The sequence below is a fragment of the Toxoplasma gondii genome, chromosome X (genome assembly GCF_000006565.2).
Source record: "Toxoplasma gondii ME49 chromosome X, whole genome shotgun sequence".
Lineage (NCBI taxonomy): Eukaryota > Apicomplexa > Conoidasida > Eucoccidiorida > Sarcocystidae > Toxoplasma > Toxoplasma gondii.
In genome coordinates this window covers 5,639,917-5,663,011 of record NC_031478.1, presented here as the reverse complement: position 1 = coordinate 5,663,011, position 23,095 = coordinate 5,639,917, and the positions used below count along the sequence as shown (strand labels likewise).

Sequence of the window (23,095 nt, the reverse complement as noted above, 5' to 3'; positions counted from 1 at the left end):
CCTCCTACTGTTTACCACCTCAGGAATTAAAGGATTATGAATTCGCTGACACCTGGAACTGACGATGCATGTTGAACCCGACTACCATATAGTGAAACCCCTCTATCAGCACCTATACTCTATCAGTGCTCTTAACATGGTTATAATTACCCTCCATACCTACAGTTAAGTATTACGTAGTAGCTGAATAAGCTTGCACTGACAAGCAATGGCAAGGCATGGTCGGTTCGTGTTCTGCTGGTTCACTATGAAGTTTATGCGCACACACAGAGCAAAGCATTAAGCTTTTCAATGAGACATTTGTGCCGGAGTAAAGGCAAAAGCCATGCAGGCAGGAGAGCTTGGCTGCTTTTTGTAGCCGACAGTCGGATGCTTCAACACATGCACTGTACCTACTTTTAAAACGCGCCGGCCAATCAGGCAGGTTTCTGCTCGTCCTGGTAACACAAAAGAGACGCAGCGTCTGCCTAAAAGTGATGGACCATGTGCGTGTTTGCCGCCACGTCGCTGCATGTTTTCAGTAAATCTCTGCCCCAATAACTGGCGCGAGCGAAATCGTTCTTGGAACAACCGCTGTCGGTGTACACACACCAACCATACATACCTTCTGTAATCCCGGAAAGGCGGAAACCTGGGCCGAGCCGCATTGCTCGCGTCCACGTCCGCAGATGCAATAGGCGAAAAAACACGTGTTTCATTCGCCGAAATCGAAAAGAGCACTAATCCTTGTTGGTTTAATTTATGCGAAGCGTGTGCTTAGCAGCCGGGGGTGCTAGTCGCAGTCGCATGCATGCAAGCCACATTCCGCTTGCCTCTGTCGCTCGTCGAACTTCTTTGCTCGGCTCTCGCCAGGAGACAGAAAATACAACCGCCATCCTCGAAAGTGCTATTCTTGATCTTTCTGCACCTGGTGGGTTGTGTAACAACCAGTGTAAAACACTCCTGCTGGAATCTGATTTCCTTGCAACGGCCGACAAATCAGGGCACCTGGGTGCCGTGGAGGTACGGCCCATTCATCTAGATCCTTCTGTTCACGTACACGTTTTCTCATCTCGGCATGCATTTCCACTTCTCCAGCAAACATCCCTTTCTTCCTCTGTTGTGATCCGTGAGTCTCGGCGGTGCACACGATGGCAGACGTACAGCAGCCGTCTACCGGCACTTGTGTGTCTGGAGGGAGTGAACAGGAAAATCAGTCGATAAGGCCGTCGTCCCTTCAAAGGTCAGGACCAGCAGACGCCAAATCTTCTGCGTCTTACCAACACATGAGTAACGGAGTCGGACTACCAAAACTACGTGGTGAAGAAACTGCCGTGCCTCCCGAGGCAATAAATTACAAACCAACTCCCGACGAAGTTTATAAGGTCAGCAGAATGTTTCGCTTCTAATTCTGTGACATTACCCTCACAGATACGACTGAAAAAATGTTTTCAGAAATCTTGACGGTAAACGTTTTTCGTAATGCAACCTAGTCACTACCACTATGGCAGACCCAAGGTGTAACGCTACGGGTCCGCAGATGCGCGTTGTGTTAATTCTGGAAGCAAAACTATGCGGCAGCAATTTCACTGTGTGAGAGCTCCTTGATTCCAGATACTGCTCGGCCCTAAAGGACAGACTTGCAAATCGGGTCCGACGAAAAAAAGTGACTGATAAGCGTTATAACCCCCTCTTGTGTTACTCAGTCTCTCTATACACACAATCGTAGTCGCCTCTCTGTTCCAGATGCATCTTTTTGACAGACGAGCGCATGACGTCTTGCTAAGACTTTGTCCAACTACGTAGCTAACGAGAAATGACCACGGAAGTGTGCTTCAAAGGTCTAGGAGTTCGGTGCGGACGTGTCAAGGAACAACAAATACTGAGTCTTCTGAGCCGTTCTGCAGGTTGGAAGACTAAGAAAGGTGACTGTAGGAGCTTGTTTTGGAAAACGTCTCACCAGTTAACTAGGAACACGGAAGGCAAGGTCCTAGAGTGCAGAAATGTCTTTTAATGGTAAAAAAACAACCAAAAATACAGGCGCAGACTCATCTGGCACGTATGTGAAGCGATTACTTTGTCTCGGTGCTATGTGAGTAGTGATGGATTTTTTGCCGCCAGTAGTCAGCTGCTTTCCTCGCTCTGGTAGGGAATGCCATTGCTGCTGGTAGGCCCGTCCATGGTTCGTAACCTGTCCCCCAACTGAAGAGAGTCCCGTATGGGAAGCATGTTCTGCTTGCTCTGTTTTGCGCGCCCGGGTGATGCACGCGATGAGCACTCTTCTTTAACAGGGACGACTTCTTATTTGTTGCACCGTTGGACGGTTGCATTACCACTGCAGTCCTTCGCGTGTGCACCAGCACGTGTTCTGTCCCTCTTTAAACGTAACAGAACTATTACACTAAGTGTGTTTGCAAGAGTGCACAACTGTCTGTGCACAGGCACGCGTTTGCCTTAGGGGACTCCTTTCTCGCTGCCGAAGAGCACTCATATCGAGGGGTTTTTTGCGGCGTTCTGAGCCTTTTCCATTGGCTCCTGTGCGCCTCGGTGTGGTGCCCGTGTTCGATTTGCAGCCAGTTGGCAATGGCGCGTTTGTTCGACTCATTTTTGGGGACCTGCCTCTCACGCCCTACGAGCTGGGTGAAGTGACGAAGGTGAAGGAGGCACTGAAGAACGAACCGAACATGTTTGTTGACACCGTTTTCTCGGACGACCGCTACGTTGTTCGTTTTCTTCAAGGGTGCGCACCTTCCTGTGGACAAAGCCCGTCCTCTAAAGATCTAGCATCCGATAACCTTTTCGAAATGTCCTACAAAACACGCAACCTCATGGCGATGTAGAACTCACTCTGTGAGCGCGCTGAGGTCTCTCGTTATTCCCAGTCTTCTCCGTCAGTTCGAATGATTTCCCACGGAGGGCCTCGGGGTGGTTCCGTGTATTGATTCAAACGTCATGATTTGGGCACTGTAAGAAGTGTAGCCTGTGATCGCTTCCATCAGCTGAATCTGCGGAAAGCAGTGTTTAGCTAGCATTGGTCGAACCCTTCTCTGTACTCCCGCCCCTGCTGAAGGAGCGGCGCTTGCCATGTCTATTAGACGTGAGTGCTACCTTGTGTCGGGTGCATGCCGACCCGCTCATTTCCTCGCCTGCTACAGAGCACTCACAAATGGTTACTGTCAAGTGTATTACTCCAGAAGGCAGGCATCAGTAGAGCGGATGAGTGTCTGTTTCTGTTTCATGCTGGTGCAGGAACAACTGGGACGTCGAGAAATGCATCACGGATATGAGGAGGCACCTGGTGTGGAGAAGCACGAATCTGCCTGTCTCCGTAGCCACAGTGACACCGCATTTGGTGAGCCTGTCGCAACCAGGAAAATATCTTCGCATGTACATTTCTGCTGTTTCCTCAAAGCCCTGAGGATTTCAGATGGGGCGCTCATGGCCGGTTCACAGTTGGACCCGCCGGTTTGCTCTTTTCTCACATGAACCTCGTCGGGTTCGATTTCGTTTCGAGTCCCTCGAGTTGGTGGGTGTCTTCCAAATACGTGAGAAAGACTGTGTTCTCCCCAGTGCGTGCAGTCGCAGGTGCTTTTACATATAACATGATGTGGCAATGCGGTGTTTTTGTTCAGTCTCTGGCCTACATATGAGTCTGTGTGTCGGCACTTCTATACGGCGTGATTCCTGCAGAGCAAAGGATTTTGCTACGTTTTTGGACGAGACAAGTGTCTTCGTCCAATTTTTATCATTCGCTGCAAAGAGTTCATCAACGCAGAACCGGTGAGCATCGACGTTTAGAGCGAGCCGATGACACCGGTTAGTTTTTGAAGCCGGTCACGGTGCCGAAATGGGAACAGTGGTGAAACGTTCTGTCACCAGGGGAGGCCGGTCGTCGTTTGTCTATATCAGCTGAAATGTGTAGACCCGTTCGAACCACAGTCCTCTCTAGTGCCTCGAAAGTCTGTCTGTGTCAGCTATCTTATAGGTTCCCTGGAAGCACAGCAAAACTTTCTTGATTAATGAAAAACTCAGGCAGGTCCAGAGGCAGTACTTCTGCAGTGTGCGCTACCTTGATTTGTGATTCAGTTCCTTATTTGTTCTCTTATATGCTGTAGTTGGCTATTTGAGTATACATGGTGCAGAACTCTGTTTTGAGAAAACACTGTAGAATGTGAAAACATACTTCAAACTGCAACAGCCAAAAAAGGCAGAATCGGTGCACCAACAAACACAACAGCATTCTGTGTTCTGGTCTGTCTACCTACCTCACTTTCTGTGGTCATGGGGAATGTGCTGAGCTGTAGCGGTCGAACGACTGCGGGTCATTATAGGCGGGAACATGAGTGACTGGACGCCACGCGGTTGGCTAAGATATGTGGTCCACTACAGTACAGTGTACGCCGTTGGTGTGGTTGGAGTTTCGTGTCTTGTTTGGCCTGTTGGCTTTGTGTGTGATGGTTGCTCCTGATGGCTGTGTCCGTGCCTTTTCTTCCTCAGGAGTCGGTGCTTCCTGTCGTGCTCTTCTGGATGGGTAAGTTCTGCGTGTCAGAGGCTACCACTTGGGTTGTTCTCTTCATTTCACGCGAGTTGGAATCCTGTGAACTCCTCTGTGCGTTATGGTCTCGACATCCGCGTATTAGAAAGCTTTGGCGAGAGAACTTTTTCTCTTACACCTGGGCTAACTAAGCAGTTACTGAAGTGCAGACGCAGTAGCCTGCTTCAAAGGCGGAACGGATCTACCCAAGGGAAAACGAAGGCAGCGTGAACGGCAGAAAAAGGTGTACATGCCGTATGCACATGCAGATTTACCACTGGTACAGTTTCCCTATTCGGACAGTAGACAGCTTTTTGTGTTTTTATACTTTTTACACAGAGACGATGATCCACAAGCTGCTCGTGAAAAACAGAGTGGAACAGTGGCGAGTCATTATTGATCTGGATCAGTGCTCCGCCTTCAGCACGCCGGCGTTTATCCTCAAAGAGATAGCGGACACGCTTACCGTAAGTGTGCCGGCGCACGTAACGGAAACACAGCTTCCCTATTTCACAGCGTCTTGTTTTCGTATGATTGAAGTGAGCTGACTAAGTTGACTAAGCTGGTACCTTATTGGTAATATGTCTGCTCGCCCAAGAGACATATCAGAAACCTCTTCCACCATGCCTTTATGATGCTTGCGTTCGTCTTTGCCTCGAGATCTCGCATCTGTGACATCTAGTCGCGGACCCGCGGATCTGTGGGTTTTTTTCTAATGTCGCTGCCGGCGACTCCTCTTCTGGATCAGACACGGGACTGTTCAGATGAGGCGCAGCATTCTATAATTTCGATTCCAACAGAAAGAAAGACTGATGCAGCGTCTGTTTCTGCACTGTTCTGTATGGTGCCTTCAGCGGAACTACCGAGGTCGCCTGAGCCAAATGCTGATCATCAAGTCTAGCTTTGTTTTTTGGGGGATGTGGCAGCTTGTCAGCGTTGTCCTACCGGAGCGAACAAAGCAAAAGATTTGTTTGTATACATCCAACTTCCAGGTAATTCGATTTGCTTCTCTAAGTGAAGTTGAGATGACTCATTCATCGTAGTGAGATGACTCATTCATCGTAATGACGTGGGTTTATAACGCGCTCACAACAACGACACTGTATTTGTGGTCTATAGATGTAGAGTGTGATTCGCAGCTAAAATATTAGACAAGTGTCACAGACAACAGCGAGGGTACTGCCCTCCCGGTGACGCTGCCGGCCCCAGGAGCCGGCACGCGGGGGGGGGGAGGATGAGGGGAGACACAAGAGATTATGTTCCCGCCACTTAACGAAGCACAGGGAATGATGATAGGATATCTATGGGGTGCTCAGAAAAGAAGAGCTTACGGAATTGGGTAGGAGTGGCTCTTGATAGAGTACCCGTTGGCTCGTGTGTCCCCTGTCGTGCGCGACGGGTCGGTGTCCGCTGGTAGACGACTAGGTTTGAACTTATATGCGTTGGATTGTGGTCAATGTTTGCCTTGTGGTACCCATTGCATGCGAATACACTCTTCTCCGGTACATATTTAGCAGACTTTTGAGAGTGTAAGAGTGCCCAATTTTTTGTTCCCGCATGATATCGTGGAACGATAAGACACAAAAAGCACTTTCTGGTGTCGTATGTGGGTGTGTGTGTGTGTGTTCCCGCAGAATGACTTGTTTTCCCACGTTAACAAAAACCAAGTAGAAGGTGAGCGCTAGCAGGCAGAGGCATTCGCGCTATCTTTGCATGAGAAGGTGCTGTTGTAGCATCGGCTTCGTATTAGTCGAAACTGCGTTCTCGATTATGTAGATAACAGTCAGAGGCAGCCGGATATATTTTGAATCAGAAAACACCGCATCTCTATGATGCGTTATCTTGTCAACGTCAGCCTTATGTCTGTCGAAAGGTCGGAGATAACCAGAGGCATCCCAGTGTGTTCATGGCACATGCGCCTGTGTGTATGCTGTGCTGCTTCCTTTTATAGAGCGCTACGGGGGAACCTGCCCTAACGTCAAGGAGTTCGACGGTATCTTTATGCCGCCTGGTCCGTTTTCATGAGCGTGCTTCGAATTCGTGCCAGCCGCTGTGGCACCTGCTTGTCGCTGCAAATGAAGACAGTCGGTGCGCAGTCGTCGATGATGTGAGAAGACAGAAAATGTCACCAAAAAAATCGACTTGTGTTGTGTTTACTGAGAGTATGCGTCTGAAAAATGTGTTTGTTGGAAAGTTTCAATTTTTGTTGTTTGCCGAGAACACTGTCGCCCGCGCCTCACAATCGTTTCTAGTCTGACTTTGAAAAACTTATTTTTATCATTGTACCCCCACGCGTGAAGTGGTCTGCAAGTTATTCTCGGTTTGGTACTCATGCGTCATTTGATGAGAAGACCTTCTGCAAGTCGAAGGGCGGAGCAAATGACAACTTTGTGGACGACTTTCCCTCATGTAGTTTTTGGCTGTGGAGAATACAGGGAAATGCTTTCATCCCCCTGAAGGTGGTAAACCAGGTGATGGCCAAAACATTCGTTATGCAACACAAACAGTCGTACTAACTGAGCTGTCTCCATCGTTCCCTCTTCCTCCCATCATGCGCATGCTTAGAGCGTGGCTTTGAATCCCAAAGCCGAGGACCACAGCTACCGCGGTGCCGTTCTCACTGAATATCTCTACGTCGCACGTCTCCCAGTCTCTCCCTTTGCCTTCCTTGATGCTGCTTCCATTTCTGCGATGTCGTATCACACACCAGCATTCACTGAAAGGGACATATGGGCAAACCCATAAAGCATCCATATGAGTCTTCTGGTCGTCTTCTACCTGGGGGCCTGGGTGGCTGTGTGAATAGCGTCCTGAGGTCTCAGTCTCATGGAGGACACATGTTGCAGCTACACCAACACTTACTGTCACCAGCCGAGCCAATATGGCGATTAGTTGTGTACTTTTCTCAACACCATCTCTAGGGGGGTTCCGTGGCATTCGAAAACGACACAGAATGTGCCGTTTCCCCCAGTAAATCTCTTGAAGATCGACCCTTCTCGTAGGCAAAGGGCAGGCGGCTTTGGTGACTTTAATCTTGCACGGCCAAACATGAGGACGGCGCGTGCGAAGCCACCCTTCTGGAAGTTTTGTAGCTGGCAGCCACCGGATCCGAGAAAGAGATGAGACAGCGGGTTCGTGTTTTCCCACCGCTGTTTGATTTTTGACGAAGTAGCATCTGGCAATCTCACGTGGAGGCTTGAAGCCTCGTTTGCACTCTATTATTATTGAGCAAACCTGTGTTTTGACTTTTTCTGCGTAGACCGTCGCCACTTGGGAGGCTACGTTCAACGTGCAAAAACGCTGCTCCCCATCTTCATTTTGGAAAGCGAGAGTAGAATACAACGAAATCGGCGAAGGTGCAACAATATCAGAAAACACCAGCCAACTGCTGGAAACGGTCGAGAGTTTGCCTTGCTGCTCGAGTCCTGTACCAATGAACAGCTCCACTGTTTTTTCCAGGCTCGGTTGGCACACCGTATCGGAACATAAGAGTGACAGCTCAGACTCGTGCAGTTCCGGTTCGCTGCAGCGTCTGTAGACTTTGTAAACGGGGTGCTGAGTGTTTACAGATTCGCTCCTGTAGCCTTTCTCACCATCTTCTCCCTCTCCAGATGAACCTTCACGCAATGTTCCAAGAGTCTCTCCTGCCCCCTGTACCGCCGCCGTCTGCGGGTTGTTAATCATATGGTTGTCAGGAGTTGGCACGTCAGCAACAAGGCGATCTGCAAGTAATCGCGTGCTTGCAGAGCAACCACTAGGGAACCCCTCGAGTTGAGGGAGACGGAACAATAAATGCTTCCACCACGGTGCTCCTCCCCCCAAATTTGAGTCAGCTCCATGATGCTCGACAACAGCAACTCGAGGGGAGGACCCGCTTGCTGATTCACAGGGGGCAAGAAGCTGTGGTGAGGGGGAGCTTCCTGTGAAACAAAATATTCGTAATGGTGAGGGACTAATGGGATGGACCGAGGGCAAGCCGACCGACAGATGTACGCCATCTTGGGCAGAGCAACCAATGCAGACTAGTTTTGCGGTTTTCGCCACCTGTACGGCGGTTTCCACTGCACGGTGAACTCGCTGCGTTTTCGGTACGAGAGGATCCCAATATTCGGCTGCTCTTATTAGAGTATCCGTTGCTAACCGACCGGAGACAGTAGAAATAAATAGGCATGTAGCGTTACGCAACGCGATTCGCGCAGTAACTTGTCCCAGCGGTTCGCTCGGCTCTGGGCGAAATCTAAATAAATCCATCAGGAGATCCGCTTCTCCGTCATTTGCATGGTTCCCATGAGCGGTCTCTTCGCACGCATGCTGAATGGCCGGGCTTGGACAATTTGCACGCCGTGATTGGCTGGAGGGACACTCCAGTTCGGCTTCTTCGTCATTTTCAGGGTTACCATGAGCGACCTTTTCCCACGCATGCCGAATGATCGGACTTGGACAAGTTGCACGCCGTGGTTTCCTTGAAAAACGCTCTTGGAAAACGTCTCTATTATGAGGGGTGGTGTTAGAGGTCGGTGTTTCTGAGCTTTTCCGCGACGATGAACCTCGCCTAGACTCGAGAACCGAAAATTCAAGGGCGGCCGATTCACTCGTGGGGGTCTTATTTAACCCACACAGCACCCAGGGACTTTTGCAATCTTGCGCCACACCACATCCACCAGTTCCGCTGTTGCCTCTGTCGAAAAGGCCGCCCGAGTTCACGTTTCCTCCTGGCATGGGTTTGTTGCGATTGTCACAGGTACGAGTTTCAGAAGAAAGAAGCTCTAAGAGTTCAACTGCATCTTCAAGAGACAGAATACCGGCTACAGCAGCTGCAGCAATCTCACCAACTCCAAGCCCCATGACTGCAGTAGGCTCCCCTTCTTGGTGCCGCAGGCAGGTTGCGAGCGCCCACTGAAGGCTGAAGAGCACAAACGCTGCTATGCGTGGGAATGCTAAAGCGTCCTCAGCCTTTTGAAACTCTGCAGTTGTGGATGGGTATAGCAGGCAGCTCAAAGGCTGTGGGATACGGTTTCCTAACACACGTTCAGCTTGCTCCAAAAGTGCGGCAAAGGCGGGGTCCGAACAGTAGAGACCTCGTCCCACTGACTGCAGTCCCCATAAGTCGTCGCAAAATAGCCAGACCGCCCGGTCGTCTCCTCGTATTTCGCTTTCAGAACCATCGGTTGACCGTACGTGAAGATAATTGTGGGAGCAAGCGTCCTTCGTACCGGCTAACGGCACCGCACGCTCCAAGGAGACCCTTGTGTCCGATGTGCGCCCGTGTCGTCTGGGAGAAGATTCCACAATGAAGCAACCTGATGTTTTGTCGGATCCGAGAGAGCTGACACATCCAATTAAAGGACGGCCTTCTTTCTGGTCCCTTTTCTCGTTCGGTCCGTATACGTGATCCGGGTGCTGACGAAAAGCGAGAAGGTCCATCTTCTTGCATGGGAACATCACAAATCCAGAGGGCAGGATTCCTCTTTTGACATCGGGATGCAGACGTCGAAGACGTGGAATAGGTGGAGCGTATCCACGCTCCAACATCAAGACTAATTTGGCTAGAGTCGCAAGGCCAGAGGCTTCCCTTGCTTGTCCTATATGCAAACTGGCGTTTCCGATAACAAGGGGAGAACACGACTCGGCGAGATGTCTAGGACCGAAGATGTCAGCCATTGCCTCCACCGTGTAGGCATCTTCCGCCTGAGATCCTGTCAACCCGTCGGTTTCCAATACAGCCACAGTCCTTGGCTCAACTCTGCTCATCTTGAGAGCCTCCACGATCGTCTTGCGTCGTAGCTTTACGTCTGCCGTTCTCCACTGTGATGGAATAGGTCTCTCTCCTCTTCCCATACGAATTAAAGAAATACCCTTCAATATGGCCATTGGACTGTTCCCATTTTCTCGAGCTACGGACAAACGCTGCAAAACAACGGAAACGATGCCTTCGCCCCGAGGCACAGCATATGTTTCTCTGTCAGGGAACGCATAGTCGTCACGGCCTCGAAAACGACGTATTGTGGGACTGGTACATGCAGACGGCCAACCATGCGAGCAAATGGGGAGCAGTGACCCTGCTGCGACGACAACTGCTTGACACACGGAATCCGTCCCTCGTAGGTGTTCCCTTCCGAGATCAAGTGCAATCAGTGACGCGCTGTCACTGCCATCAATGGGCACGGCCAAGCCAGTCAGATTCAGATGGTAGGACAGAAAACTCGCGGCTAAGCATCCGTTATTGTCCTGCGTATTTTGAGAACTCGCTGGTTTAGTGTACGATGGGAGAGAGGCTCGCATTTGGGTAGATGAAGATGTAGCGAAAACAGCAATTGGCGTACCGGACGTGCCCGACTGCTGTTCTGTGTTCAGTTTGCACAAAGCTTCGTACGTTGCCTCCAAAAGCAATCTGTGACAGGGGTCTGTGGCCAAAGCTTCTGTGAAAGATATGCCGAAGAAATGACTGTCGAATGCGTCACGGTTGCTCAGCCAACAGAAGCCTTTCCTGGCATCGAGATTGGTGCCAATAGATTGCGACTCCGCAGGAAGCTCGCCACTTCCCGCACGATGCATGAAGCATTGATCACAGGCCTCCGAAGCCCCCGGCCTGCAATAGCCGGAATCGCTTTGTAGAGACGCCCAAAAAGCGTCCAGGGAGTCACAGCGCCCGGGAAGTCTGAGCGCCAAGCTGACAAGCGCGCAGTCATCTACCGCACTTGCAAGACCAGGGCAAGACAGTGGCAATACGGGGAGAGCGCCCGTCAGAGAGGTAGCCACATGTGTTACAAGCAACGCCGAAATGCTATCAATTGTTGCATTCGCCTGAAGGAAGGTCGGTTCTATGTTAACGCAGAATCGCTGCTGCAGCGTGTGCCGAAGCTCCACAGCTGAGAGAGAATCAAGACCAAGGTCGACAAGTGACTCGTCGGTAGATAAGTTGTTGCCCTCGAAGAAAACGTAGCAAGAGGCAATCTCTATGACCTCCCTCCTAACCAACTGCGTCAGTATCACCAAAAGTTCGTCCTTGTGGTTTTCCCCACAAGTGTCCGTTGATGGGGACACATTTTGGAAAACTCGGGATTTGACCGGATTTGTCCTCACTTTAACATTGCCAGAGGTTGAATCCCTTGTATTTGCCGCTGGCCCCGAGGAAAGAAAAGTACATTCTTGGTCGGTCTCTCCCATTTCGTGCATGATGGTGGGATCAGCGTGGAAGCAGGCAACGACAGCCCCGATGGCAGTGTGATTCTTCAGAATCGCACTCACAGCAGCTAGAGGATTTCGAACACTAGAAACGCCACCTTTTTCTAGCCAATGACGAACGATTTGTGGTGAAGTCGCGCTTGATCCATCGGCCCAAGGCGCCCACTGAATGCTCGTAGCAGCAAGGCCAAGATGCCGCCTGTAGTACGCCAGTGCGTCTAGAGACGCATGAACTGCAGCTGATATTGATTGGCTGATGCTGCCAAAGAGGGCTGAAATGCTGGAGAAAAAAATAAAAAAATCTAAATCAGCCTCCATGCCGAGCTGGCCCAAAGCATGATGGATCGACCACGCCCCTGAGGCCGTCTTCATCATGTCATGTACCGAGCTAGTTGTTTGGTTCGCTAAAAGGCTGTCAAGCTTCTCTCCCAGAATATAGAAAATGCCTCGAACGAGAGGGAAATGCAGACCTTCTTTCAACAACTTAAACAACTCGACAACTTCTTCAGGGTGATGTGGCCGGCATTTCACCTCCTTAATCAGAGTCTGCGAACATCCTTGGCCGCCATTCACACGGGAGGGATGAAGAGTTTTCACCCCTAGTGTATCAGCGCCTTCTTCAGCACACGCGTGAACAACAACAATGTGCGAAGCACCTTCATCTGAAAGCCACTGTCTAAGATGTTGCCATGTGTTGCCCGATCCGCAGTCAAAGATTAGCACGGTTCCTGTTCGGACGTTAGACGATGCTTCGGTCCCGAGAGCTGCACTCGAGGAGGCAGTCGAGGCATTAGACTCACAGTTTCCGTTGCTTGAGGATGCCTTGTTGAAAAAAATAGGGCTCGGCAGGCTACAAACAACACTCCCCGCATGAGAGTAACCGGAAACGAATTCCACCGCATTGACACCTGGTCTGAAAGATACGTTTTGCTTGCTGAGGTCCGCTGGGCTGGTCACGTTTTGTGGGGTCGCTGCCTCGGTCATCTGGACAGACGCCAACGAGCAATGTTGACCCAGACGATGTGCGTGATCGAAGAAGACATGCATAATTTGCTGCCTTTGAGAAGCAGTTTTCTGTCGAAGAATCTCACAAGAGAGTGCAAGATTCTTGGAAAATTCTTTTGCATGGTAAGGACGCGCGGCAAGGTCCAATGTGCAGTGTACGTATTTAACATCAAGCCGCCAACCCAATCTTGACTCTGGATGACAAGCAACGAGATCCACGAAAGATCCACCATGCTTGAGCAAGTTCAGCAGATGATTGTTGCTGGAGTCGATTTCTTGCTTCAGTGCCCAGACAACCATATCAATACTTGAATACCCGAGTTCCCGCCTCAAAGCACTTCTCAGATCGGGTCGATCATAACACCATATGGCCGCATGTGGAAATTGGTAATGCACCAAAGCCTCGACTTGCTCCTCTGTACAAACCACTGCAAATGTCTTCAAGCCCAGAGTCTGAAAGTGGGTGGCTGCTACCAGCCCCACTCCGCAACCTGCTCCGACAATAAGGACTCGTGACACCCGCTTCGCCGGAGGCGTCACCAAAGGTGGCGCCTGATTCAGGGCCCAGAGCAGTAGTGCCAGCTGTGGAGGGAGGGAAGCCGCTAGTTCACATGAAAATGACGGTGGAGAGGGGTGCAATAGAATACCTGGAATGTCGGCAATCTCGCAGTGGGGCCGGGGCATGATTCCACATACGACGTTCCCAACCGTGAGGTGTTGGCTGTCCGCACCGTGCTCAAGTAGGATCCCACTGCAGCCGCAGAGGCTTGAAGCATTATCTGGACCTGGAGCACAACATAAGAAAGCTAAACCCTTCAAGTCTGACAGTGCCGAATACAAGGGACGATTTTCACGTGCTGTTGAAGGTGGTGCTGCGTTCATCTTCTTTTTGAAGCATGCAGGCAAGATAAATCTGACAGCAAGCTTTAAAATTACTTCAATAAATACACACGTGGACTGTCCAAGTCGTTTCTGATTAAAATAGACATTTGCTTTGTTGCGATTCAGCCAACAGAGAGGTAATTCATAACGTATCCGTCTGTGACTATACGAACGCTCGTTCCATTTGGTACAAGAAGGCTTTTTGGCGGCGGTTGCGGTAACCATAGGGTAAAGTACATGGACGCGACTCCCCTAGTTCAAAAGCCTTACTTGCGGGTGATATTGCTTCTATAGGGAATATCTCATCAAGGCATAGAGCTAAGAGGCGTACGCGGCAAGCCTTGTTGGCTGGCTCAACGAGACGTGGGAATTTGGCAGTGCCAGCGGGACTTTCATCAGCCTTCTTGGTTAGATCCATGTAATGGTCGTAAGCAGGGAGGATTTCTTCAAGGCCAAGATGAAGGGGGAGCAGACGAGGAGCAAAAACGCGCTTTCCACAGATTGCAAACTCTGTCTCGTCAACGTTGCGAATGTCAATCATACCCAGCAGCTTCGATACTGCGCTAAGCGTTTCTGTTAGTGTGCCGTTTGCCGCGAAGTCTATTAAATAGATAGGCGCTTTCCGGCCTGAGAGGCTTTCAATCTCCAAGCGACAAGCACGAACAAATCCAATAATACCAGCATTATACGGAGAAGCCCTCAAGAGAGAGGCAGCGGCTCCAACTTGAAAACATCCCTGAGTCAAAAAGAGAATCCGTGGCAAAACAGCAGATTGACTGGCCATTTGACCGTACGTTTGGAGGATCTGAAGCGTTCTACCAATGAGGTCACTCGAGTCTGTCATACAACTTCCAGTCTCTGTGGTATACGTAGAGACGATTGCTGTCCAGGTCTCGGCTTTCAGAATTGCCTCCAAATGCTCGGGTGCCTTCAGTTCTTCCAGGCAAGCAAATGTCATTCGGATACCAGGCAGAAAAATATTCACAGAGAACTTGCGGAAGCTCTGCTGTGCCTTGGGGGAAGTGAGGACGAGCCACTTCGCGGGAGGAGCCTGTTCAGGAAGAGTAGGCAACGTCAGCGTAATGCTGTCAAACTCGAGCAGAAACTCCCAACCCACTTCCCAAAAGCATGGCCCTTTCGTGTCATTGTGGCTAACTGCGGATTGAAAAGAATTGCTTTGTGAAACTAGTTTGCCAACGTCGAAACATTTTTTGTTCCACTGCACCGGTTCTTGGTTTCGGAGCAACATCTCATTACCGGTGGTAGACGGCACCTGAACAGCCACCTGCGCATATGTTCCACCAAAACCCAAAGAAGTCACAAGCGCAACAGCCTCCTTTGTCTCCGACGACGAAGCTGGCAACGGTACTGTCTTGGTAGGCAGTAACACCGGCAAACTCCTGAAGTCAATGAAACGGTTGAGCTTTCTAAGGTGCAAATTTGGTGGGACTCGCTGTCGATTAAGGCAAAGTACTGATTTCAACAGCCCAGCGAGGCCAGAGGCTCCTTCCAAGTGGCCAAGGTTGGTCTTTAAAGCTCCCAGCACCAGTCGGTGTTTTCGCGTTTCCATGTCGGGAGCAAAACTGTTGCATAAAGCGCTGATTTCAATCGGATCTCCCAATCGCGTGCCTGTCCCATGGGTCTCGACTAAGTCCACCGCCCTTGGAGGGACCTGGGCGCAGGCGAAGGTCTGTTTGTATAGGAGTTCTTGGGAAGATCCTGACGGTGCTGTGACACTGCCTGTTTTACCTCCATGGACGACCGTCGAAGCTAGTATGCGGCAAAGGTAACCAGAAGCAGGGATCCTGGTCCCACATTCGCCTTGACCACCTTCGTTGTCTTCTTGTTGGTTTTTGAAACTGGGTGTGGGCGTTTCGGAAACATCAGTTTGCAACACAAAGACGACGACACCTTCGCTTCGAACGAAACCATCAGCAGCGTCGTCGAAAGTCTTGCATCTGTACGTTGGAGACAGAAAACCTGCTCGCGCAAATGCCAGCGTCACGTCGGTGGTCAGCAGCAAGTTCACAGTGGCCACAACTGCTGTGTGGCATGGCACATGCCGGTGCTGTAGCTCTTGCATGGCACAATGCAAGGCGGTCAACGACGACGAGCAGGCGGTATCCACTGTGATCGATGCACCCGTCAATCCGAGAGTGTACGACAGACGGTTGGAGAGCATGCTGGCCGAGTGACTTGTGGCAGAGAAACTCTGAATTTGTTCGCCAAGGTTCATTCTCTGCCTGACAAAGACACAACGCATGTTCGCCGTATTTCACGGCCTCGTTCCCCACAACAGCGTGACTTCACTGCTGCAAGGTCCACATGTTACTTTTGTATTATCACTCAATGGGATTCATGCTGCATTAGTTGGCATTCGAGGAGACTGCGTCTACTTTGGACAGAAGGAACTACGTCGATTCTCACCAATCAGTGGAGCAGCAACCAACGAATGTCGCAATGGGGGCAGATCTTGAATCAATCGTAGCCATTCCAGCTGCATGGAGTGCCTCTACCGCCTTCATCAACAGTAGCCGTTGCTGCGGATCCATCGTCATAGCCTGCAAACATTGATGCACGTATAAGAGGTTGTTCCATTCACCGGGAGGTTTCCCGCGGCTCTTGTCTTTTTTCATGTCATCGCGTCGCAAGTTTTCCATGGCAAACTACAAAGGGAATTTCCTCCGAGTATATAGGCGACGTAAAGAGCTGAAGGCATTCAAGAGTAGACCTACAGAACATACTTCCCATTGTTTTTCCGATCCGGTGAATATATATCCCGAGAGTCAGCCCCTTTTGCTGATAGGGTAGCTTGTAGCTACGAAAATATCCGATTCGGACATCAGCAAAATGATCACCTCGGCGTCAGGTATTCCGAAAGAGGAATTATCGAAGAGGTCCACATCGTCCAGGAAGCCTCCCTCTGTGACGCAAAATGAAGCATTGGCAGTTCGGGGCTCCCCGATGACTGCGAAGTTCTGCGAAGCGCAGAAGTTCCTGACGTAGCAATACGCACCAGTTCATCGCTAAAAAATAGGCATGTACGTCGCCACTTCCATCTTTTCATTACGATCGCCGTTTCAACTCAACTTGTTATGTACTTTGAGACAAGGTGAGTACTATCACTTCTTTCCGGAGGGATATCTGTGACAGATATTACACGCTCCAGAATCCAGCTGCTTGAATAACACCTCATGTGGCTCAAACATCTCGGCCTCTTTCGGTGCAGAAAGTCGTAGAAACTGCTCTTTGTTTCAGCGATGATGCCTATCAGGTGCAGAAGCTATTTGTCAGTCGTTCTGTACGCCAGCTTCCTTCGAAGGAACAAACCACGGAGGCAGGGTATGTTGTTGTGCGCTGCAACGCCGACAGTGACGACCTACAGCCGCACCAGGAGACTGAAAACGGAAAATTGAAGCAGATCGATTGAGTTTGACCTAAGGGGAGTGCTGTGATGTGCAACTCACCTGTTCGGTGGAATTGGCCCAACGCAGTCAATCCCCGCGTCTAGGATCTCCCATAGCTTGTCAGGCGTCTGGCAGGAGCCCGGCAGCGCACACGCCACACCTGTGACAAACACGCTCGGCCGCTGTACTTGAACAATTCCTAGTGAGCGTTCGGGGCTGGACTTTGTTTGTCGACCTCGTGCATCTTTTCCGTGATCGAGTTTCTTATTCCTTAGGTATAGGGCCAGGCTGCGGAGGTCAGCAAATTCGAAGAGCTCAAAAGGCTCTACAGGCTGTTTCATCCTTCGCTGAATTTCGTTAGCCAGCTCAACTGCCGTGAGCGAGTCTAACCCGAGTGAGAGGAAAGGCGTATCCGGCCGCAAGCAAGACTTCTCGACGCCGGTCACACAAGCGAAACATTCTGCCACCAGCGACAGTTCCTCTTCATCCTTGTGTACTGACGTGCCATCTGCAGTGACAAGTAGTGCGTCTGTGACCCTGGTTATCGGATCCAAGATCGCATTGGACACCGGTTCGGCCAAGGTAGAGTCTGACGTTCCATGTTGGTCCTTTTTGGCCTCATGCAAATTCTGTTGTCCATTCGTGAATATAAAACCATCATCGGTGTGCCTAGCACCCTTAGCGGTGGAAAGTGACTCAACGAGTGACTTGTTAACCTCACTTTTGGATGTGCTCGCTGAGTCTTCTTGCTTTTGTTCCATATCGAGTTCAAAGGTGCCTGGCCGGAAGGGCAGGTGTCCGGAATGGCTGAGATTTCGTGTGTATGAATATAAAATGTCATCACAGCGCTCTGCCTGAAGCAGCCGCCTTCTCGCTTCTGATCGTCTAGGTTTGCCACTTGTTGTTTTGGGCAAGGAACCAGCCCTGAGAAGCCAAAGTCGTTGTAGGGGCAGGTGAAGAACCTTGTTCACAGTCCGAACGATGTCAGCGTATATCAGCTTCAACTTCGCTGGTTTCTCCGAACCCTCTGTTTCATACACAAATTACAGTCACACTCAACAGGTAAGCGTATCCGCCACTGTATGCAGTGTTCTTTGCGTGATGCAGCATTTATGTATTCCTAATCCATTAGTGTACGTGGACTGCTGACGTCAGCCGGACAGACGATGTCGAGAGCCGCTGATTTTGTAAATCTTTTCGTCTCCGATTGCATGAGACTCACGGTTCGCCAACATTCGTAGGATTCTATCGTCAAATGTAATGGGAGCTATGCCCGGATACACGGCTAGTGCTAGGCCAGCGAACGGGTTGAGAGAAGTCTTACTCTGAATTTCCGCCGCCACTCCCAACCCTTCAGCGTCATCGGTGGTACTGATAGAAAAAGCCATAACTCCTCCCTTGCGTACTGAATCGCATCGTTCGACAGCTTCCTCGATATCCTGAGGGTAGTAATTACAACCTCGAAGAATGACAACATCTTTGAGACGACCAGTAATGAAGAGCTCGCCGTCACCGAGAAAGCCAAGGTCTCCGGTACGAAGAAAACTCCTGTCTCCACGGGTGGCTCCATCAGCTGTGTTGAGGTGCAGGTTGAACGTTGACGCCGTCTCCACTGGAGAACCAAAGTAGCCTGAAGCCGCGCTGGGAGAACTGACCCATACCTCGCCAACTTGCCACTCCGACAGCTCTTGCAACAACCTTGGGTCTACAATCTTCACTGCGCCCAGGGAAAACAAGAGTCTCACAGCACTTGGAGAAACAGAAAAAACCACTTGCAATGTATTATAAAAGCAGATTCACAGTAAAGCCTCACTGACTGCTCTTGGTGCTGCTGGGGAAATATGTGGTTTGGTCTGGCGCTTTAATCAGTCGCAACTATGCGATCAGTCTCTATGATAGAATAGCCACACTAGGCGTTGCTGTCACGGTCTCGAGCTGGAATCACTGAAAGATATAGAAAAGTTCCTTCCTCAGATATCCTATAGAAACACCAGTGGATGTATGCTGTTATAAATGCAGCGCGCGGTGTCCATCCGCCGATCGTTCTCTCAACTGGCAGATGCGTGTGTTGCCATCTAGCAGCGAAGCACGGAGCAGACAAGAAGTCGGCTGGTAGATGCGGTGCTCTTGAAAGTGGCAAAAGTGCTTACAGAGAGATAGGATCATGTGGACTTACCAATAACGTCTTCGTGAGGAATTCCACATCCGACAATGAGCTTGGTGCGCATTTCGTTCTCTTGCTTTCCGCTACGCTTGAAAAGTTCTACCGTATCCTGGGAAGAAACGAAGAAGAGATCAAAGCATCACCACCATCCAACAGCAGATTCATACCAACAATAACAGTCCGAAAAGCGACAGTCTATCCCTGCTCATTGCTACCGATAAAGGAAACACCGGCGATGGTGAGGGCGGTTCAGCGTTAGCTTCCAAGCAGGATGCACCCCAGGCGACACTTTAAATTCCTTCCTTCATGCCAAGCGTCTCCAAAATGTGTAGCTCGCGGACCCACAAACTAAGCATTCTGCCTACGTAAAATCCGGCCCCTTTTGCGCGCGACTTACCCCCTGTGCCACCTTTTCGTTGTTGACTTCAATGATCTTCGGACTCATAGGCTTCCTCCCTTCGGAACCACGTCCTGTAACCCCTACTGTGTGTTCGGCAAGGCCATATGCCGGACTCATCATCCATGGCTGGAATCCAGCGGGAGCGAACTTCTGTAGACACGATAAAACAGGGGGATCAAAAGGTGCATCCGCATATGTGTCTGCCTGACTCCGTCGAAGATATCTTTTATTCACTTTGCTGTGGGCGTTCACTTGTCCACCTATCATCCCCAAATATCACTGGGAGGGTTACGTGGTAGTACAGAGCCTGACGACATGCAGACCAACAGAGTGCAACTGTTTTACAGACACTGTTTCTCTGGCTTGAATGTAACCAGCAACCAGCCTCCGCCGGTCAGAGCAGCTGCTGGAAAAACCATGGACCAACCATGAGAGTGGAGCAAACATGCTTCCTGAGACGCCAAAGTGTCTCCCTTTGGGACGCTACTACCCCATTGCCATCTGGGCGTGAGTGTCGCATGCAGCAAATATTGCGATAGACGGTGTTGAGAAAGAACAGGTGTGCGACGGCTCATGCTGCACCGTACCTGCAGAAATGCTTCAATTGTTGCTGGTCTAATAGGTTCGGCACCGTTCACGCATGCCAGAATTTTCTCAAAATTCAATTCCAACACCAGATCATCAGGAACTTTTCTAGCTGCTAGAGCGTACGCGAAATCTGGCGCAGCTGTGAAGGAACAGCCGAACTTGCTCATCCCCCCTAGCCAGCTATGGGGTGCTCTCACGAAGTCGATAGGAGACATGAAAAAGGCAGTGCATCCGAAAAACAACGGGACGCACAACATTCCGACGAGCCTGAAGATGACACAACTCAGGTGTGGTTTGTATCAAGGAACTGGATGCAAAACTCCTGCTGGCTGAATTCCCCCGTCTGGAATACAAACAACAAAGCACACAGTGTGTAGACAGTCCCGCGTTCCTTAAGGTGCCATAGACTACCGTCAGTGCAAGAAGTCCCCCTTAACTGATGAAGCCGTTAGTCATTGAACTGTCAATGTGATTCTCCCCTAACAGAGGGGGGCAGCGGGCAGCGGACCTGTTTCTCTCGCCCCCTGAATGAGTCAAAAATTCCTTCAAGCGTGAGTGATCCTTGCAGAACATTCGCACTCACCCCATATCATGTGTCACCGGCAACCACGAAAAGGAACGTAGCCGGTGACCCCAGGTGGCCACGAGATGCTTCTGGTATTTTTCGGTGAATTCAGCGTATGATTCAACTGGTAGATCGTATAAGCTCTCTTCGGTGCCCGGGTGGAAAGCCCCACACATCCGCCAGTTCAGATGGATGTTGTGCAGTAGGGCCATGTGCGTTACCACGCACCCCTTGGGGTTTCCGGTGCTTCCTGACGAGAACTGGATGAAAGCTGGCGTCTCGGATTTGATATCCAACGAGTCCAACTCGAACGCTGATCCGGCTTCGACGTGGTCGGGCAGCTCGTCAGTGAATATCCACCGTATATCGCTCACGCAACGGGCGGCAGCACCCGGAAATACTTCTTTCAGAAAATACCTGGTTTATATTTGAAAGGAAGACACGCGTATATTGTTGTTGCGACTGGAAATCATATAGGATAGCTGGTGTGAAGCAGCCGTGTTTGAAGAGATAGCAAAGCATCTTCTTAGCACTACGAACGACTAGGGGGCACCTGCAGGTCAACATGACCGCCAACTTTTTAATCCTCTCCTTGTTCATGAATTCTTCCACAGTTTGCAGCAACGAACAATGAACGGCTGGCATCCGAATCGTTTTGAAGTAAAACTGTCGCAGAAGTAGAGGAAAGAGGCATATCGTATTCTCTATACGGTATAGCACGAATCATTACCTGAGTGGAGATGAACTCAGCACAACCGACGGCCTTGTAGTCTTCACCATGGCCACTATTCTTTGGATGCTGTCCGAGTCTCTGTCATTACTTCCAGGTGGGTAGACCGGCACGGCAGTAAGCCCACATATTTGACAACCAAGGAAGGCGGGCACGAAGCTGACCGACGGAGGATAACATCTGCAAAAATCGTGGACCATTAAATGCTCCAGGAGAGCAAAATGCAACGACAAATCACGGACGGTGACAAGCCAGTGGTACGCAATGTAACGAACGAAATTTTCGCTGGATAATCCTAGACGGCTTCAAACAACGACAAACAACAGACACTGAGCGAGCCGAAAGTGATCTGTGAGACTAGTGCTACAGTGGTTCTGGTGGTTCATCGGCGAACGTCTCCATTTAGCAAATTGAAAGCTCACATTTCTAAGGAGACCGAGCACCTGAGGGTGACAGAAAATAGCTCCTAACTTTTGCGTGTCTTTGCGTCTGAGTACGGCTTGCAACCCATCATGTAGCGTGCACTGCATTCTTGGGCTGCATCTTCTGTTTGTTATTAGAAAAACGGTCTTTGATGGTGGTTTTGCATTGGAATGTGTTCGTGTGCTGAGCAGTCTAGCAAGCCTTCTTGTCGTACTCCACCTCTGCTCTTACAGAATTGCTCGATCTCCTGGCTGACAATGGACTTGCCGCAAGCAGGTGGCGATTATCAGGGCCTCCCGTCGCAGTTTTTGATACGTTAATGATGCGGCTTTTGAACCCTATGGAACAGGAGGAAGGCAACATTGTATTCAGCAAGACAATAATATTTGTCAGGCAATCTATTACACTCGTGTGGCTACACTGGTAGGAGTCCAGAATTCGATGCTTCAGCATCCGCTCTCTCCAAACAAAGGCTAAGAACTGTCACGCCAGTTGTGAGCACCGCTCCCTACGTATGTACAACTCGCTCCAGCAGCGTCTTCTATTGGAGCCCAGACATCGGCCGGTCCGCGTAATTCCAGTGCTGTCTCACATTCTCGTCAAGCCAAATGACAGCGTCTTCATGTGGTATCTTCTCGGCCCACTTCCACAAAGAGCGGAACCACAGGCCGTGAAGTTTTACGAGTTTCTCCGCGTTCGCCATGTTTATAATAAATGTGGAGTCCAGATGAACACGCTGGGCTTAAGCCCATTCAAATTATGGCGTATGCAGGGTTTGTTTAGAAGGGCAGTCCCCCGTTGCCTCTTTTTCAACCAGAGGTAGGAGCACAGCTTTTGCCGAGGGGATGTTCGGTAATTTTCCACCAGGAAAACAGGCCGGTCAGCGTAATGTAATTTCGTAGTTGACAAAAAAGGGAAAAGTCTGCCCACTCACTCACGTCTCTCACTCTTGGTGGTTCGTCTCCCCGGTAGGTTCGACTGTGCCACCTGACTGTCTGATGTCAGACACTCCTGAGGACGACGTTGAGTTGCCTCGGAATAGAAACCGAGACAAGTGCCCTTTACGATTACAATCAGCATTGGAATACATGCCAAATGAATATGTTTGCATTATCACGGGTCTAGCAATGCTGGACAGCGTTTGTCGACTTCAAACATGGGCACACGCAACGAGACAGCTTTCGCGGGGTCGCTTGAAGCAGATAGGAAATGGAAGAACCAGATGCTCGGGGC

The 23,095-nt window shown here is 50.3% G+C and overlaps 3 protein-coding genes across 3 annotated transcripts; 1 reads left to right on the top strand and 2 right to left on the bottom strand.

The window, feature by feature from the left end:
* Nucleotides 1-70: 70 nt before the first annotated feature.
* Nucleotides 71-7,026, top strand: TGME49_237000 (polyphosphoinositide binding protein, putative). The gene is made up of 9 exons (XM_002369011.2): nucleotides 71-1,364; nucleotides 2,553-2,719; nucleotides 3,229-3,331; nucleotides 3,670-3,759; nucleotides 4,477-4,510; nucleotides 4,853-4,980; nucleotides 5,368-5,505; nucleotides 6,148-6,187; nucleotides 6,465-7,026. The coding sequence occupies exons 1-9, from the start codon at nucleotides 1,131-1,133 to the stop codon at nucleotides 6,536-6,538; spliced, it is 1,008 nt and encodes a 335-aa protein (XP_002369052.1). The 5' UTR covers nucleotides 71-1,130; the 3' UTR covers nucleotides 6,539-7,026.
* On the bottom strand, nucleotides 7,004-12,682 carry TGME49_236990 (beta-ketoacyl synthase, N-terminal domain-containing protein; the record flags this gene model as incomplete). Its single annotated transcript, XM_002369010.1, has 1 exon — nucleotides 7,004-12,682. The coding sequence occupies one exon, from the start codon at nucleotides 12,680-12,682 to the stop codon at nucleotides 7,004-7,006; it is 5,679 nt and encodes a 1,892-aa protein (XP_002369051.1).
* Nucleotides 12,683-13,748: 1,066 nt separating this feature from the next.
* On the bottom strand, nucleotides 13,749-23,095 carry TGME49_236980 (AMP-binding enzyme domain-containing protein; the record flags this gene model as incomplete). Its single annotated transcript, XM_018780477.1, has 12 exons — nucleotides 22,455-23,095; nucleotides 22,094-22,200; nucleotides 21,440-21,619; nucleotides 20,728-21,126; nucleotides 20,144-20,411; nucleotides 19,554-19,706; nucleotides 19,169-19,265; nucleotides 18,317-18,709; nucleotides 17,053-18,019; nucleotides 16,444-16,582; nucleotides 16,013-16,146; nucleotides 13,749-15,828 (listed from the first exon to the last, which is right to left on the bottom strand). The coding sequence occupies exons 1-12, from the start codon at nucleotides 22,563-22,565 to the stop codon at nucleotides 13,749-13,751; spliced, it is 5,028 nt and encodes a 1,675-aa protein (XP_018635778.1). The 5' UTR covers nucleotides 22,566-23,095.

What these genes read in the sequence shown, in the direction of transcription:
- TGME49_237000 (XM_002369011.2), top strand. Translation starts at nt 1,131, where the DNA reads ATGGCAGACGTACAGCAGCCGTCTACCGGCACTTGTGTGTCTGGAGGG. An exon ending in GTTGTTCGTTTTCTTCAAGG is followed by an intron (nt 2,720 to 3,228) that starts GTGCGCACCTTC and finishes ATGCTGGTGCAG; the next exon opens with GAACAACTGGGACGTCGAGA. An exon ending in AGTTCATCAACGCAGAACCG is followed by an intron (nt 3,760 to 4,476) that starts GTGAGCATCGAC and finishes TTTCTTCCTCAG; the next exon opens with GAGTCGGTGCTTCCTGTCGT.